The sequence below is a fragment of the Carya illinoinensis genome, chromosome 13 (assembly GCF_018687715.1).
Source record: "Carya illinoinensis cultivar Pawnee chromosome 13, C.illinoinensisPawnee_v1, whole genome shotgun sequence".
NCBI lineage: Eukaryota > Viridiplantae > Streptophyta > Magnoliopsida > Fagales > Juglandaceae > Carya > Carya illinoinensis.
The window spans coordinates 2,447,693-2,465,137 of NC_056764.1; the positions used below are offsets into that span (position 1 = coordinate 2,447,693).

At 35.6% G+C, this 17,445-nt stretch overlaps 1 protein-coding gene across 1 annotated transcript; it reads left to right on the forward strand.

The window, feature by feature from the left end:
- Nucleotides 1–10,557: 10,557 nt before the first annotated feature.
- On the forward strand, nucleotides 10,558–12,104 carry LOC122292159 (phospholipase A(1) DAD1, chloroplastic-like). The gene has a single exon (XM_043100391.1). It carries the CDS (start codon nucleotides 10,719–10,721, stop codon nucleotides 12,102–12,104), a length of 1,386 nt encoding a protein of 461 aa, XP_042956325.1. The 5' UTR covers nucleotides 10,558–10,718.
- The last annotated feature ends 5,341 nt before the right edge of the window (nucleotides 12,105–17,445 follow it).

The window sequence follows — 17,445 nt, forward strand, 5'->3', positions numbered from 1 at the left end:
GAAAGATGAAAGTTACATCCCAATTATTCCAATAGGCACCACGGCAAAATCTTTCAAAATAAGGATCGATCATAAGTTAATTTTTAGTAGGAAGTACTTGAATTCTACGAGCGTCCACCAAAACTTAATTCAAAGCGTTCACGTTACAAAACATTAATAATTTGTTGTATATATTGTAGCTGCTACACTAGATCGATCATATTTGCTCAATCCTTTTTTTTGTTTTTTTTTTTTTGTTTTTGTAAAGGGATCGATTCAATAATCGCATGCATGGATTCACCACCCACGCATGCAACTCGTACCGCCATTAATTCATTGCAGTTTTTATCTTTGCAGTCTCCATCATGCAGGGGCTCGATCGAGGGAGTATGAGTGAGTTATGAGTGGACGTTTGTCTTGGATGATACATGCAGATCTCTTCTTCTTTTTTAACCAAGTTCTTGATCGTACGTAGATCATTACCAAGTTTAGAAAATGTAACCAAGATCAGGAATTTAGTAAGAATATGCAAACCTGTTTATTAACACAAATATTATACAAACCTATACATTAACCATAACTATCGTATGGACACGAAGATTTTCTCGCTCGAGCGGTGCGATGAAAAGTACACTGGCAGTCGCTTTCTCGGTATAGATATTAGGTAGAGATATCTATGAAGATCTTCTACGCATCATCGCGGACAAAAACCTCTGAATAGTAGAAGTTTATAGATTTTAGATGAAAAGTAAACCCTAACGAGTTAAAAATGTAACCATGATCTTGAACACGAAACTACTAATAATTATTTGTCATGATTGCTTAATCATGATCTTTAAGATCTTGATTGTGTAACAAAGTAATGATATTATCATAAATATATATATATTGTTTCCATGACTCAAATATAAAATATTTTTTAATTTTAAATTTTTAATATTTTCATCTAATCATTACTTAATTATTATAATTTTTATCAATTTAAAAATAAAACACAAAAAAAACACAATTTTTTCAAATTTTCAAATAAAAATATTATTAAAAAATTATATTCAAATAATTTGTTAACTTTATAATATTTTAATTTATCTTTTTATTTTTCAAAATCATATTAAATATCTTAACTCTTCGGGACGGCCTTTTGCTTTTCTGAGGGATCGTTTCGATCTGAATCTCAGAGGTTTCATATATTTCTTGATCTACAGTACTCGGAAAGATAATACTTCTTGATCTATATATGTTGTTGACGTTGTTAACAAAAAATAATCTGATCACAAGCCATTATCATGTTTACTTCTTTTGATGATTACATGATATTTTTCATCTATTTTCTTTTTGTTAAACAAAACCCATGCATGTGGCGCCTGATCTCGTATCCATTTTGGCAGGTATTGATCTGTGGACTCTGGTTCATGGTTTCCATCCGTACCTTAAATTAATCTTCGCACGTCGAAATAGGCTTAATTAAATAGCTAGACAGGCAGATGATCTAACAGCATTATTAACCTAATTAACAATCATTCAAGCGGAAACTACTATATATGTTCAATGCTCATATCTTTCAACGCGATTCTTGGACTTTAAATCAAAGATGATGGACCCACTAGGAAATATTAGCTTAATTAATAGGCCCTATACCAAAAGTGTACATGTATGTGTGTGAGAGTTATGCACAAGGATTGATTTAAGTTCATGATTCCATTCATTAAAGAAGATATACAACTTTAACTTAAATAACAAGTCAGTTACAAACATTAATAGCTTCTCAACACATTAATGTAGTTGACATGGTCTAATCTAGACTGCCAACCTCTAAAGACCTAAGTGTAAGAGATAACACAACTCTATCCATGATAAAGTTACCAAATCCTCATACCCAACTAAGCGGGATATGGGACACCAACCCTACCAAGCACTGTCAAGTGGAGGGGGAGACCACTCCATTTAGACTAAAGTCCAAAGGTACTATTTTTTGGATTTTTATTTATGAAAAGAAAATACAAAATACAAAATAAACTACAATGGAAACATTATACACGAAAAACAAGTGTAACCAGTAGGTACTGTAGCTAGGGGGGAGTTCGGTCCGGTTCGGTTCGGTCCGGGGAGGTTTTGTGGACCGAACCGAACATATTCGGTCCAGGGTTTTCCCACCCTGGACCGGACCGAACTCCCTCAGGACCGGTTCGGTTCGGTCCTATTCGGTTCGGTCCGGTCCGGTCGGTCCATTCGGTCCAAGGTTGACTTTTTTTTTTTTTTTTATCTAATGACATTTTTTTTAATGCTTATGTAATTATATTGTAATATATTTAATATATATATATAGTATACTATTATATATATATATTAGTAATATGCTAATACTATTAGTCTATTAGTAATAATACTATAACTAATAACTATATGTAATAATAACTATACTATAACTAATAACTATATGTAATAATAGTTATAGTGATAACTATATATGTAACTATATGTAATACTAATAACTAATACTATTAGTCTATTAGTACTAATAACTATACTAGTATTAATAACTATACTAGTACTAATACTATAACTAATAACTATATGTAATGATAGTAATACTATATGTAATACTAAATTAAATAATAGTAATACTCTTATTACTAATACTCTATGTAGTTATAGTTATTTAATACATATTATAACTATAGTCTATATTAGACTATTAATATTTTTATATACCATATATAATTATATAATTAATTATATACAACTATTATATAAATAATATATATAAATAATTTTTTTTTTAATTTCTATTCGGTTCGGTTCGGTCCGGTCCGGGGTGAAAAACTCCCGGACCGGGACCGGACCGAATCCTCTCGGTCCCTTAAAAATTGGACCGGGACCGGACCGAATCCTCTCGGTCCGGTTCGGTACGGTCCAAACAGTGCCGGTCCGGTCGGTTTTGCCGGTCCGGACCGGCCGATACTCACCCCTAACTGTAGCGCATGTAGAACACGCGCCACGCTAGTAGAGAACCGACGTGCGATCTTGGAAGTCCCCGACTCACAGGCCCCAGAAACGCCACTTGTAGCTTTGGTAGAGGCATTCTCGGTGGCGCATGAGAGCCACGTGCCAGAACGCTGGGAACCTTTAACCTGCGTGTGCGGGTCATTCTCTGCTCCGTTTGGCACCGTATTTGGTGGTCTTGAAGATCGGTGGCTAGGCAACGTCATGAAGGGGCACGTGTTGGTCGGTGGTCGCCGTATTCTTCCACATCTGTGATTCTTCCTTATTTGGCCTGAAAAAAAAAATAAAAATAAAAAAAACACAAACCAGAAGGGGGAGGGGGAGGGAGGCGGGGAGATGGAGGGAGGGGGAAGGGAGGTGAAGCTCCCACCCCCTCTAGCCAAGAACTTTGGTGGGTGTTTAGACAGAAGGGAGAGGTTTAAAATCTAGAGAGAGCAGACGAGAGGTCACATTCTTTGTTATTTAGAATTGGTGATCATATATATGTGTAAACATAATATATAACGATCACATCATGATTACCATCTATCTGTGATATTTATCACAATTATAAAAAGTGTCAAGATATTAACACTTTTTTATATTAGTTAATGTGGTATGTTAGATGTTTTAATAAGCGAACTTACTAATAAATATTTTTTAAGAAATTCTTAAATAGATTCAAGAGGCAGGGAGGGAAGAGAGAGAGAGAGAGACAGAGAGAGATAGAGGGGAAATATTCTATGGACCCAAAAAACCTTAATTTTCCCATCTATTATGACAGGAGAAATGCTTTAATGTTTGATCATAAACAAATCGATTTTGTAAAAATAAATTTATAAACATACAAGATTTGATGTGATTTGTTAAATTATAAAATTATTTTTGTTATAAAATAGATCTAATATATCATTAAAATTCATATCAATTTACAAATTTATTTTTAGGAGACGGGTGTGTGAAAATAACACTTGTCTTATAATAAATTATATATTTGTATATTTGGAAGCAATTATTAGAAGGCTTAAAAGCAAGATAGAAAAAGGGTTTAGTGTGTGAGTTCCGGCCGAGGAAAAAAATCTCTCTCTCTCTCTCTCTCTCTCTCTCTCTCTCTCTCTCTCTCTCTCTCTCTCTCTCTCTCTCTCTCTCTCTCTCTCTCTCTCCTAAAAAGTCTATAGATCTCATAAGGGCCTTCTCCCTCTCCTTCCGTCACTTCTCTATCTACCCACCTTGTCTATCAAGGTAGTTCTCTTTACTTAATTTATTTTGTTTCTTTCAAGGCTAAAAAAGATAGATCTATAGTTTTTCAGCAACTTTCGAGAGACATGCAGCATAAAAAAACTCACAAATCGCAAATTGTTCAGAAGATAGTGGTAGTTTTGCTAAAATCACCATGCGTGGTCCTCACGCACCACTCACAACTACTCGTGGTCCTCAGGTGTCATCCTTTCCGGCAACTTTACTAGCCACATGCACCGGATCACCAGAATCGCCACTAGATCTGACTTTTGTGGCTGAAAATATATAAGCGTGTTGCCTTCACGCACTGTCACATATTCTTAAATCTATTAAAGTTGATCTAAACTGTAATACGTTCTTTTTCCCATCTATTTTGTTATTCCTTATTGTTTAGTTTTTTTTTTAAAAGAGTTTATTTCTTGTATGTTTATCAGTAGAAGTTGAGTCATATTTTTTTATGAAGTGTGAGGTTGAGTCTCTATTTAGGTAGAATACTATTTTTTAGACTTTTGTCTGTAGAGAATATCAACAGTAGTGAAGATCAGGCTAGTTACACAAAAAAAAAAAAATAATATAATGGAGCTCCAAATACAATAATTAATTTATAAGATAATGTTTTATATGTAAATATTCCTGCATATATATGATCATAAATATAAATTTTTGTATGCATGAATTGACAATAGTTTCTTAAAGAGTGGGGCTACTGTGCTATCCAGGTTTAAAAAAAAAAATTGTTCTTTTCACATTTTTTTAATAAATTTAGTTTTTTTTAAATATATTAATACATTTAAAACTATTTTCTTAATCATTAATTAAAAAAAAAAATTGACCAGCTGTCACTTGCAAGCGACATACAAGAGTTTCCTTTCTTAAAATAAAAAAATAGATATATGAATAATTTCCTTGCAGTCATGGTATGTAATCATGTGCAATTCTTCTATATACAATCGTTATATACAACTGGTGCGCATGGTCATTGACTCCATATCAGTTTTTTAAAAAATCCGAACTTTGCCTTTTGGGTTCGCCAACCTCATCATCACCAAGCTAGTGCACCTCAAAATAGCTGCAAAATTTTAGGTTATGGGTCGCAGACCCATCCAAAAACACAACCCTTTGAACAGAAACTCCAGCACTAAAAACCTGAAATCAAAAAACAAAGCTCTGGTTATGGGTCTATCGTGTGCATCTGCATCAGTCTTTATTTTCATGGGCATCTGTATAGTTTAGTTGTACAAAAGAAACATACTTGCAAGATAGAACAAATGGGCAATCTCCAAACAAGATCTACCTCAAGCAATGGACACGAGTCTGGAGCTCATAATCCATCTTCTGGTACTCCAATTAAAAAGGTGAAGAAAGGGAGACCAATGAAGAGATGGAACTCTTTATAAAAAATATATAAAAATAAAATCTTCAAACAAAGAGACGTGGTTGTTAAAAAAGGATAATGATAGACTTATCACTCTTTTACCATCACTTTACCACTTGTAGTGTATTTGTTTTTTCTTTATTTTTTTTTAAGTATTTTTTTAATATATTTAATCATTAAGAAAAAATTTAAAAAATATACAATTTTATTGGTAGTCACTTTCTTAATCAGTAAGTAAAAGAAAAATTTAAAAAAAAAAAAAAGTGGTAGAAGAGTTATAAAATAATAGTAAGGCTACCATTATTCGTTAAAAAAAGAGAGACGAATTCTTTGTTCAAATCACATCACTTTTTCCTATCAACCACTTTTACTGGTTTAGAATTTACTCCAATTTGATTTCTAAGCCGTGCTTACACTTTCCTCCACTGAGCTCACCCAACCCTTTTAGATGCAATTTTCAAATGCCTCGATCAATCTCTGAATCTTGCACCTGCAGATTTTTCAGGAATTTATGTTTGTTTCGGTTTCGTCATTTTCTTCAAAACCTAGTAAGCCACTCTTTTCACTTAAAGTACATTTCTCGCAAATCCTTCAAGAATTTATATTCATTGGGTTCTCAATTTCGACGGATTTGCTCACTAGCTCACACAGCAACTTGGGTTGAAGCTTCAAGATCAACGGGCAAGCAGCAGCCCTTGATCTCTCTTGTCTATCGTCACTATTCAAGAAGAAGCACACGGCTCTTTTACTACGTGGGAAATGGGGATCGAAGTAGAAAAATATAGAATCAATTTTTCGAAAAAGAGACTAGAAAAATAAGAGAAAACACGAAAATAGTACCGTGTTTATTTTTCTAAGTCAGCGCCATTTGCACCGCGCTAGCAGCAACCGACTGATATGGCTTTTTTCAATCATTTGGCTTAATTAGGGCATTGGCTAGTACAGTTGTCCTCCTAGTAGGCTTAGATATATACAAGTTGCATTGCATGAGTGCACGCGGCCATATGCAAAGTTAAATGTCAACTCAACTATTCGACTATCAAAGTATCTATTCTAGCCATAGTGTGCTTTACTGCTTGCCAGTTTGACATTCTGGGAGACATATCGCTACGGCATCCTGGAAATCTGCTCATACTTATATATATATATATATATATTTTAAGCAAACATTGCAAATTATAAATGACAAGCTATAAGAATTAATAAGATAGAAGTCTTCAATAATTATCTCAAAATTAACAAATACAATAATATTAAAAATAAATAAATTTAAATTAAAAAAGATGGTTCTCACCCATTTTTAACAAGAAAAAGTTATTTAAATCAGTTTTAACATAATCTGATAAATAAATTATAAGACTACGGCTATAAGCCGTAATGAAAAGTAAGATACAATTTGTTGAGCTAGACTAATTGAAATAGACTTCCATGACCACTTTTTCATATCCTTAATTAGGAAAAGTAAGAACATAGAAAAGTAATAACCAGAAAAAGACCAAATCGTCACAAGAACCACCACTAACTGTGGAGGCACGTGGGGCTCATGCTCTATCATTTATAGAAAAGTAAAGATCAGATCTAAGAGATCTGAGGCCACTGACTCCGTTGATGCCTCTTATGGTGGAAACAAACATCTCTTAACATGACGACATGTGAATCTCATATGTAGTGAGGTACACACACCGCTCTTTTGAAAAGTTTTCTGCTTTCGTCTTAAAGATTGGCGGCTGAAGACCCTGATAGTGGGGTGCATGGCATTTAATGGTGGCCGGTGTACAGCAAATCAGCCCTTTTTGGAGCTATGGGCAGAAAATTACGAAAACAAAAAAAGAGAAAAAAAAAGCTGTGGATATGTCTGGCAAAGACAGCCCCTGGCCGGTGGAGTGGAGAAGGGGTTATATATATCGAATGGTAAGAAAGGTTTTTTCCCGAGAGAAAAACGGGATGAGTGAGAAGAAAGGGGCTTAATTACTTGTTATAATATTTCTTGTTTATATTTTTCTTGGAGATATTTAAACCACCTCATGAAATAAAATTTCAACCACGTTTGTAGATATTCTTACGCGTGTGGATGTTGGCCATTAGTTCTGTTTTTTTTTTTTTTTTTTTTCCTAATCGTTGGCCATTAGTTCTTGCCTATGAAATTATGAATGATCAGCTAGCTAGTGTATTCAATAATAAAGGAGAAATATTTTTTGCAGTCGGAAAATTCAGTCGGCGTGCAGTCGTGGAGAAAAAAATGAATTAATACAGGACCTACATGAAGTATCCATCTGTTATAATTTATAATGATATATATTTTCATATATATAAATATATAAATGATCCCGATAATATATATATATATATATATATATATATATATAATGGTATCGATTTTCTTTTAAAAAAATAAATAAATTACGAGTGGTTTAGAAAATTTTGAATAATAATTCGGGTTTTTATTGATTATGAAATATTTAAGTATCATGTACATGCAGGAGAACCCTCTGTATTATTTTCTTATATTTTTTAATTTGCTAATGTAGGTCCATTAATGTAGTATGGAATGAATGAGTACGATTCCACTGCAAAAAGATATAGCCATTAGTGTTTAGTTAAATTTTGTTTAACTTAGTAAAAATGGTTTGTATAACCGTAGTCTTGAGTTTTGAGTTGTAATAATTTATTTATTTATTTTTAAATTTAGTCAGTCATTATTTATTTCTAAAATAATATTTTCTCTAAAAATATTTCTAAATGTGTTTCTTAGATAATTAGGTTAAGAAAAAAATAATTGAAAAAAAAAATAATTTTAAAGAAAAAATAAATTATTAATTAATATATAAAATATATTTAAAAAATATAAAAAAATTATATCAAACATATTATTAAAATATAAAATATTATATTATTATTTTAACTTTAACATAATTAATCTGTATTAATTTTGACTTCATATTCTTCAATTTTTAGTCAAATTTTAGTATTGTTGCCCTGAGGTATTAGTCAAACTCACCGTCAGTTACTTTATTCACACTCAATGGCTAATGCCGAGCTGTAGCTAGCCGAACCTAACTGGGCCGAGTCGAGTACTGATACCGTCCTCAAGGGTACAGTATATAGAGCCGCGTGGCGTAATTGTTTCGGTCGGAAATAAAGGTGTGTCGTTTTGCCACTTAACATTTCGGCCGAGTCAAAGTCCACACTTGATTGGATCATGCGGACCGCCGGATGTGACTGCGACCCCATAGCTCCAAAACCTCTAACCATACTACATACCCTCCATCCCGTCGTTCATCGCCAACATCTGTCCGGTTTTTCCAGTTATGTTTCCTTCGTCACCACCAATAATCAACCACACAATACTTAACGCAATCTCTCTCTCTCTCTCTCTCTCTCTCTCTCTCTCAATGAAATACCGTTCACATCTTTTGCTTCCTTTTAGAGAGCCATAACATGATTAATGTAGAGTCTCGCGTCATGAATGTGTTTTGGCTATTAGAAATTTATAAATAATCCACCTACCTGTGACAAAGTCATAAATTATTCTGTCTAAACACCAATTTAATATAATGATTTATAGATAATGATTTTTCATCTTTAATATTTCTTTAAAGAAGATGATGGACTCCAATCTTATTAATTATCCTTATTTATAGCGGGGGAATATCTTGTACATATAACGAAACGTACTTAGGATTACAAAGACCCAAACCCAACTTCCGCAAAAGGAAAAAAAAACAAACACCTTACATAGATATTACAAGAAAGTAAAAAAAACCTATAAAATCTAATACCTAATAGTAGAAAGACCTGCACGATCTAAAGAATATGGCAAGTATATGCTTAGGGAATTGAATTATAGATGAAAAACTTACCATATGTTCTATAATACCATAGTTTGTTAGACTGTTTACTATCGCGTTACCTTTTCTATAGATATGATTAATATTAAAAGAAAAATCATTCTTAAAATGTAAAAATGTCATTTCAAATAATTGAGTAATTCTAAGAGGTAGATGAGTCCAATTGACCACACGAGAGTTTGTTTTACTAGCAAATAAAACATATGAAGGTGGTTAGTGAAAGTTTGAAATTAAAAGAAATATATAAAAAAGAAAACATATTATATGTAGTAGCTAGAGTGTCGGAAAGTCAAGCTACGTACATACTATGGTCCCCTGATCGAACATCTACGTGTGGCCCACTGTGCCACACGTACACCTCATAATCTCATATAGTACAGATGTTAATAAACCATTCATAATTTGTTACAATGTTCAAAACTTTCGAAGTATCTACATGTATGGGTTTTGAACCATTCATTTGATGATCTTACAGTTTTGTTGGCGTATAACTCCATGATAGAGACAAGAATCCGAAATCCCCTTACATCCCAATTGCCATATTATTCGCTTCTCTCTCCGAGATTGACATTTGACAATACTCATTATCAGTGCGCTTGATTAATGCCCGTAAAAACTCTATGATCGGGAAAGACAAAAATGGGACAGCGGGTTTGAATATAATAATATATAGTACTTAAGACTTGTAAATAATATTTGAAAAGTATGGCATGGAGGGCATGCAGATGTACCGACTTCTTTCCCCAATCTTCGGCCTCTTGCTTAAATTCACCCATCAATGAAAGCTACCAGGGATATTAATATCTACAATCCTCATGACAATATTCCTGGTCTGAATGAATTATTTCCAGTAGTGCAAAAGCTAAACGTACGGCCATTTGTAATTAATTAAGCAGAATTTACAGCTAGCTTATAGTTTTCTTACATGTAGTCCCCGGTCCGGCCGTCCCCACCAACCATATATACCTAACTCTTCCTCTCTCTCTCTCTCATCTTCAGATACACTGTTGTGAATTTTTCAGTATCAATCAAAGCTTGCTCTGTATCTCGGGGCTGTGCACTTTTTCTACTTATAAAAGGCCCCCCCATCTATGAGTCCTTCTAAACGCAATAACTGAGTGTTATACGTGGCTGTGAAGCACTTGCTCTTTTTCTGTCTCTTACTCTTAGACCCGCGGGCCAAGCTACACAGCCATACAACCAGAAATTAAGCTTTTGAAAGTCCTTTGCAAGTGATATAATTAGCTAGCCTCTTGTTGGGAATCAAGGACGAGACCCGTACACTGAGGATCCCAATGAGGTCCGTACGGACATGCACGCAGCTCCCTCCAGCCCGAGCTCTCGTTCCAGCACGCTGCTGCTGCAGCTTAAGTACTGTGAGTACACAACCTGCTAGGCTCGAGAACAGCAACGTCAAGTTGACCGAGAATAATGTTCCACCAATTAAGAACCTGGAGCGCTTACTCGACCCCATTGACGACACCACTGCTCGCGCCTTCCCTTACCGGTTCATGCCCAGGCCAGCCAAGCTCGGAAAGAAATGGATGGAGTATCAAGGTATTAGTAACTGGGACGGCTTGCTCGACCCCCTCGACGACACTTTGCGTGGCGAGATTCTACGGTACGGCCAGTTTGTCGAGGCTTCGTACAAGTCCTTCGACTTTGACCCCTCTTCACCTTCATATGCCACCTGCATGTTCCCCAGAAGCTCCCTCTTAGAGCGAGCCGGACTACCCGACACCGGATACCGTCTGACCAAAAATCTACGTGCAACCTCGGGTATTCAGTTACCACGTTGGGTCGAAAGGGCACCGGCCAGCTGGGTTGCTACACAGTCCAGCTGGATTGGCTACGTGGCAATTTGTCAAGACAGGGACGAAATAGCCAGGCTAGGGCGACGAGACGTGGTGATTGCTTTCAGAGGCACCGCCACATGCTTGGAGTGGGTAGAGAATCTCCGCGCCACACTGACCCACCTTCCCAATGCTGGTTCCGACAGCGACGGGACATGCGGACCCATGGTGGAGAGCGGGTTCCTGAGTCTCTACACCTCCGGAACCCCTGGTTCACCAAGTCTCCAACAAATGGTACGCGAAGAAATCTCCCGGATCATCCAGTCGTACGGAGACGAGCCCCTGAGCTTGACCATCACTGGGCATAGCCTCGGGGCGGCCATAGCGATCCTCACTGCGTACGACATCAAGACAACCTTCAAACGCGCACCGCTCGTCACGGTCATCTCCTTCGGAGGGCCCCGAGTCGGCAACCGGATCTTCAGGAAACACCTAGAAAGGCAGGGCACCAAAATTCTACGCATCGTGAACTCGGACGACCTAATAACTAAAGTACCAGGTTTCGTCATCAAAGACGACGAAAACATTGACACGGACGATTTGCCATACAATAACCTAGTCCAAGTGACAGCTGGGCTGCCAAGCTGGATCCAAAAGCGCGTAGAGGACACGCAGTGGGGGTACGCCGAGGTGGGGCGGGAGCTGCGACTGAGCAGTAGGGACTCCCCTTACCTCAGCGGTTTCAACGTCGCCACGTGTCACGAGCTCAAGACGTACCTCCACCTGATCGACGGATTCGTGAGCTCTACCTGTCCTTTCAGGGCGTCCGCGAAAATGATGATCGGAAATTATCGTCGGCGACGAAAAGCAATTGCCAAGCCCTCATGATCAAAATTAGCAAGCTTGGAAAAACCAAACCAAAAAAATTACAGACAAAAACAAAACAATTGAAGTATATAATGTACATAAATATAACATGCGGACGCCATGCCCGACCAAATAGCTGCCATCGGGGTGAGCTCCGATTCTTTATCAAAAAGCCAGAAGTTGCTATTCCAGTATTCCCGATTTGGTAAGTCCATTGGATCAAAAAGATTGAAAACTTTCAGAGTATATCAGTATCATGTGCATGCATGGGCACGAAGTTTTGGGTGATATAACTCATTTCATCATCATGATCTACGTGCCAATTGGAATGGAGATCTAAAATTAATTCCAGTATTATTAATATATCTACACCTAGAAATGAAATAAATAAGTTTTGTGCACGTCTTTATATATAGAAAAGTATATCACACCTTAAAAAAATTAATTTTTTATTTATTTTAGTGAAACCTTTTTTTTTTATATAAAATATCTATGTAAAATTTGTCTATTTAAATTTTATACGTAGCGTTACTCTAAATTAAAATATGTACCATGACATTTAAATATATATATATATACTAATTGGATTTTAAGTAACTCTGAAAAATCCATATCCTGCCTTTTTCAAGTCTAACTAATTTATTTTTTGACGAAATCACCCCCCGTGCCGACCATATTTACATAGCTATTTGACATCGTGAGGCACCGACCTAGCTAGCTAGTACGTACAACGGAACTAACACATTTTTTTTTTTTTCGAGTACACCGATCAGCCGTCCAAATCGATTGACGTTGAAATGACCAGCTGCCATTCTCACTAAAAAATATAATTCGAGTAATGTTATATCATGTCGTAGAATATATAAATACAGTGTAATTATTTTAAAAAGATATAAAATTTATGATTAAAAAGTTAAATTTTTTTTTAATTTTTTATTTTTTATATGGGTCTAATATTAATTTATTTTTTTAAAAAAATTGCACAGCATTTACACAATCACGACTGCAAATATTATTTCTCAAATAATTTATGCTAACGATATGTCCGGTGATAATTGCTTGGAGGCCGTTAGCACTACCCATTTATTAATCTCCTGCATGGCATGTTTTCTGATTGTGTGATTAAAGCATTTTTAAAAAGTTAGATTTTGGTGTTGAGAAGTGTTAAGGTATGTTATGAATAGTTGTGAAAAAATAGATAAAAAGTAATAATAAAATATTAAATAATAGTAAAAAGTAATTAATAGTAATAAAAAGTAGGTGAGAAGTAATAATAAAGTAATGAATAGTAGTGAATAATGTTAAGAAGTGTTGAGTATGTCTCAACACCCAAACCATTAAGTTCGTTTTGAAATTTTCTTATTTATAACTCTAGGAAAATGTTTAGGAATTCAAAAATTTTATGTGTAGTTACTTTTGCATACTCTTTTGTGCACTCTATTGATGTGATTGGTTGTGTATTAAAAAAATTTAATGTAGCCAATCACATCAGTGAAGTGTGTAAAGAGTATTCAAAATCTCTATCTCTCTCTCCCTGCAAGTGATCGCAGCCTCGAAACTCTCACTTTCCTACACGTTTGTTTTAGGCCCATCGCACCTGAAACCCTAAGTCAATCTCCATTGTAGTAGCTCTCTGTCACAGGTTGTTTTGTAAGTATTACAGATATTGCTGCTTCGTCACTGGTTGCTCTACAAATTTTACAATGTCCTAATCTAAAGATTTATTTCGTATATTTTTATTGCATATAGGGGCTATGTTGCGATTCTAGGTGTGAATATATATGGTGTTAATCGAATCTGATCAGTTAGAGCACGAGGAGAGTGAGAGTTTCAGGGCTACAATGGCTTGCGTGGGGAGAGAGAGAGAGGGGGGGGGGGGGGGGGGGGGGGGGGGGCGCTCCTACAATTCTTACGTGTTGCAATTCCATTAGAGGGTGTAAAAGTCCCTTATTCACGACATTCGGCCCCTAGCCTCCCCCAAACGTTTATCAAGCAATTCTTACTATTTAACTAATATAGAATGTTTCTTCTGCATACCGACTTATCAATTTGAAAATAGAATAATTCATAGGTGTTTTTTTTTTTTTTTTTTTAGAAATTAATGTTGGAAATTTCACAAAACGTACATAATGTACTGCTTGCCGTTCCATCACAAAAAACTCGTTAGCCCAGGCAGATCTCATGATTAATAATAAATAAAAACAGAGAGATCATACATGCACATATCACATATACACTCACCATTACCAATTAAGAGAGCACCATGATGGAGTACTGGAGAGAATACATGCATATTATCATCATCTATATGTAAAAGGTGATCAAGATGAAATCAAGTTCACAGTAAGCTGAAGCTGCATGCAGAATTGAAGATCCCATAGAATATTGTGTAGTCCTAGCCAATTGGGCTTATAATAATATCATGCTTAGAATATTCAACTTTCATTGGAGACTACGTACGTGCAAGACAAAAAGATTTGGTGCATGAGAGCAGGGAATTATTTACGGATGACAACGATGGGTTTTTTCTTTTTTTTTGGCTCTGCATGGGCTTGAAAAACGTGTAAACTCATTTAACACTCATGCACGCCTATTGTATGCAAACAAACGTACATGTGACATTAATGTCCATTTCCCAAGGGTCCTTTAGATATCACGCCTCTGTTCCAAAAGCATATATAATCTACGCGGACGTCATGACAATATTATTCCAGGACCACATGCAACCGGCAGATCGATCTAGCAAACACTTCAATGGTTCAGAGGCTCGAGAACGTCGTCTGATGATGATCATTATTAATGCATAAAAAGCTGATCAGTTCAGATCGAAGATCCATTAAGATTATGAAGTTAACATTCAAGCAATTAATTTCTTTTCTAACATCCATTCATCCAATGCGAGCCTTTGCAGTGGGCACATATCGCAATCTAGAAATCTAATAATTTGTCACGACCCAGAGATAACAACAACAATTGTGATCTCTACGTACGTCTATATATGCTTCCAAAAGCTTATAAGCTAATTCCACTTCCATCTAGCAGCTAGATGCCGATAGATAAATACTTTAACTATAAAAAAATTTCATAAAAATAAATCTACAAACTAATTATATGACTTGACGTGATATTTTTATTATAAAGTAAATCTAATATATTATATGAAATCATGTTAATTTATTAGTTTATTTTTATAGGATGTTTTTGTAGCCATAACATTTCTCTTACCGATATTATGAGATCGACTTAATATCCGTAAAACACTTTATTCACTCGAGATCTACCCATCCATGACGGGGACTCAAACACACATCATAATCTGTGCATGGTATCACACATGCTATCCCTTTCAAACATGATTTATGCTAGATTTCGTAGAAAGATCATTATTCTCTGGCACCATATATCTTTTTTTGTATCTAATTCGATCCTTTAAAGAGACCTAGGAATTTTATGCATGTTTTTAACGTCAGGATTTCAAAAATCTATTCGACAAAAACCGTAATCTGTTAGAATATCTTCCACATTGTCCTCTCTATGCAGAAAATAAAGAGCTAATATTATATCTTTAATAGGTTGGTTCTGCTCTAAATCTGATCAATAGGTTTTAGCTAGTAGCTAGTTATGCACAAGATGATATAACAGCCTTACTAAAGACAATTTATAAGCGTTACTGAATACATGAGCTTATATATATATACTCGTTATTCGATTTGTACGTTTCCTTCAGGATGATAATTGTTTTGAGCAAGCTGCTGTAAATCAAGTACTACTGATGAAAATTTCTACGATTTGGGAGGGCCAGTTGAAATATTGTGTGATCGTAAGAAACCACGGGGATTCTTTCATGAAAGTATTCTTTTTATAGCAACCATATATATATATAGGGAAATTCAAAGTTTTAGCTGGGGGCGGGCCATGACCACCAAGCCCTAATATAGCGCCACGTACCTGTACTGCCAATATACATATTGTTACTGGACAATGACTTGCTTTTGATCATTAGATTCAGCCGTACATATTGACTATTACGGGTTCTAATCAAATATATATTATATATATTATGTATGCACGTATGTATAGCAAAGTTAAAAGGTTAGGTAATACGGCAATGCCACGAGATGCACAACATGCTTGGAATTGGGAATAAACGTGAAAGCAGCTAGGGTTGGGATTATTCCAAAGACACACAAGCCTCGCATGCAATATGAAAGCTGGGGTCGACATTTTGAACAAATATATAATATATAGGCCAAAGTCGTAGATTATAATTAACAAGCTGGCGTAAGGGAATGCATGTCAACAAAATGTAGCCATCGATCGATGCTCGTGCAACGCTAATGCATGCGGTGGCAAATCCTCGGGACTGGATCGGTTTTGGATAATGACACTAGCTAGCTTGCTGTGACTCGGACGGTGGCCTAGCTCTCTGCTGCAAAATAGTATGCACATCAATTCTATATGGTCCCACCAACGTCGGTGGTCTTCTAACGAAAAAATTGACTTAAATTACTCTATATCGATCCCAAGATTCTGGTCCCTTTCGATTAATTGATTCCTTCAATTCGGAAGTTTGCTTCTGTACACATATATAACTAAAGAAATTGGAGCCAAATCCTACCTGGAAGCGACCACTAATTAAAAATGTGAACTTTATCAATCACACACACACACACATATATATACACATTCGGTCGGTGTGTTTACAATCCCTACTTTTAGGTTTATTATATATGTGGGGTTCGGGTGCTGCATTAATTCATGATAGTTTTTAATTACATGATCAAGTGTTAACTAGTGATCAAATTAGTAATTTCGAGAGAATTATGTATATATTCAAATATTAGCAAAAGGTAGTTGACTGTCGAATGTTGTGGTGGCCATGACTCTATAAGCATTTCCACACCATTTTCACAACTTAGTAGTACTTATTCAACATCTTTTGAAGAACAGGCCAGCCGCGGCAGGCCGGTAGTAATTCCGTGTTTGTTCCAGCTAATTCTTACCGACGGCCTCTTTCCATATTTGAAACTGTCTAATATTGAACTTTGAATCAACAATCGTTATTAATTCCATGCATGATTCGACTCAATAACAATAGAGTAATGTTATATACAGTCATTTTTGTGTATTCTCTACGTACTCCACTGATATGATTGACTGGATTAATTTTTTTTTAATACACAATCAATCATATCACTGAAGTGCATAAAAAAATCTGTAAAAATAATTACACATAAAATTTTTTATTGCAATATTACCTTATCAGTGGCATGCACGTAATTTTTTTTATGAGAAGTCAACGTCAAGCTGCTATATTAATGGAGCCAGAGCGAGCTAGCTAGCTAGCCAGCTACTAAGCCTT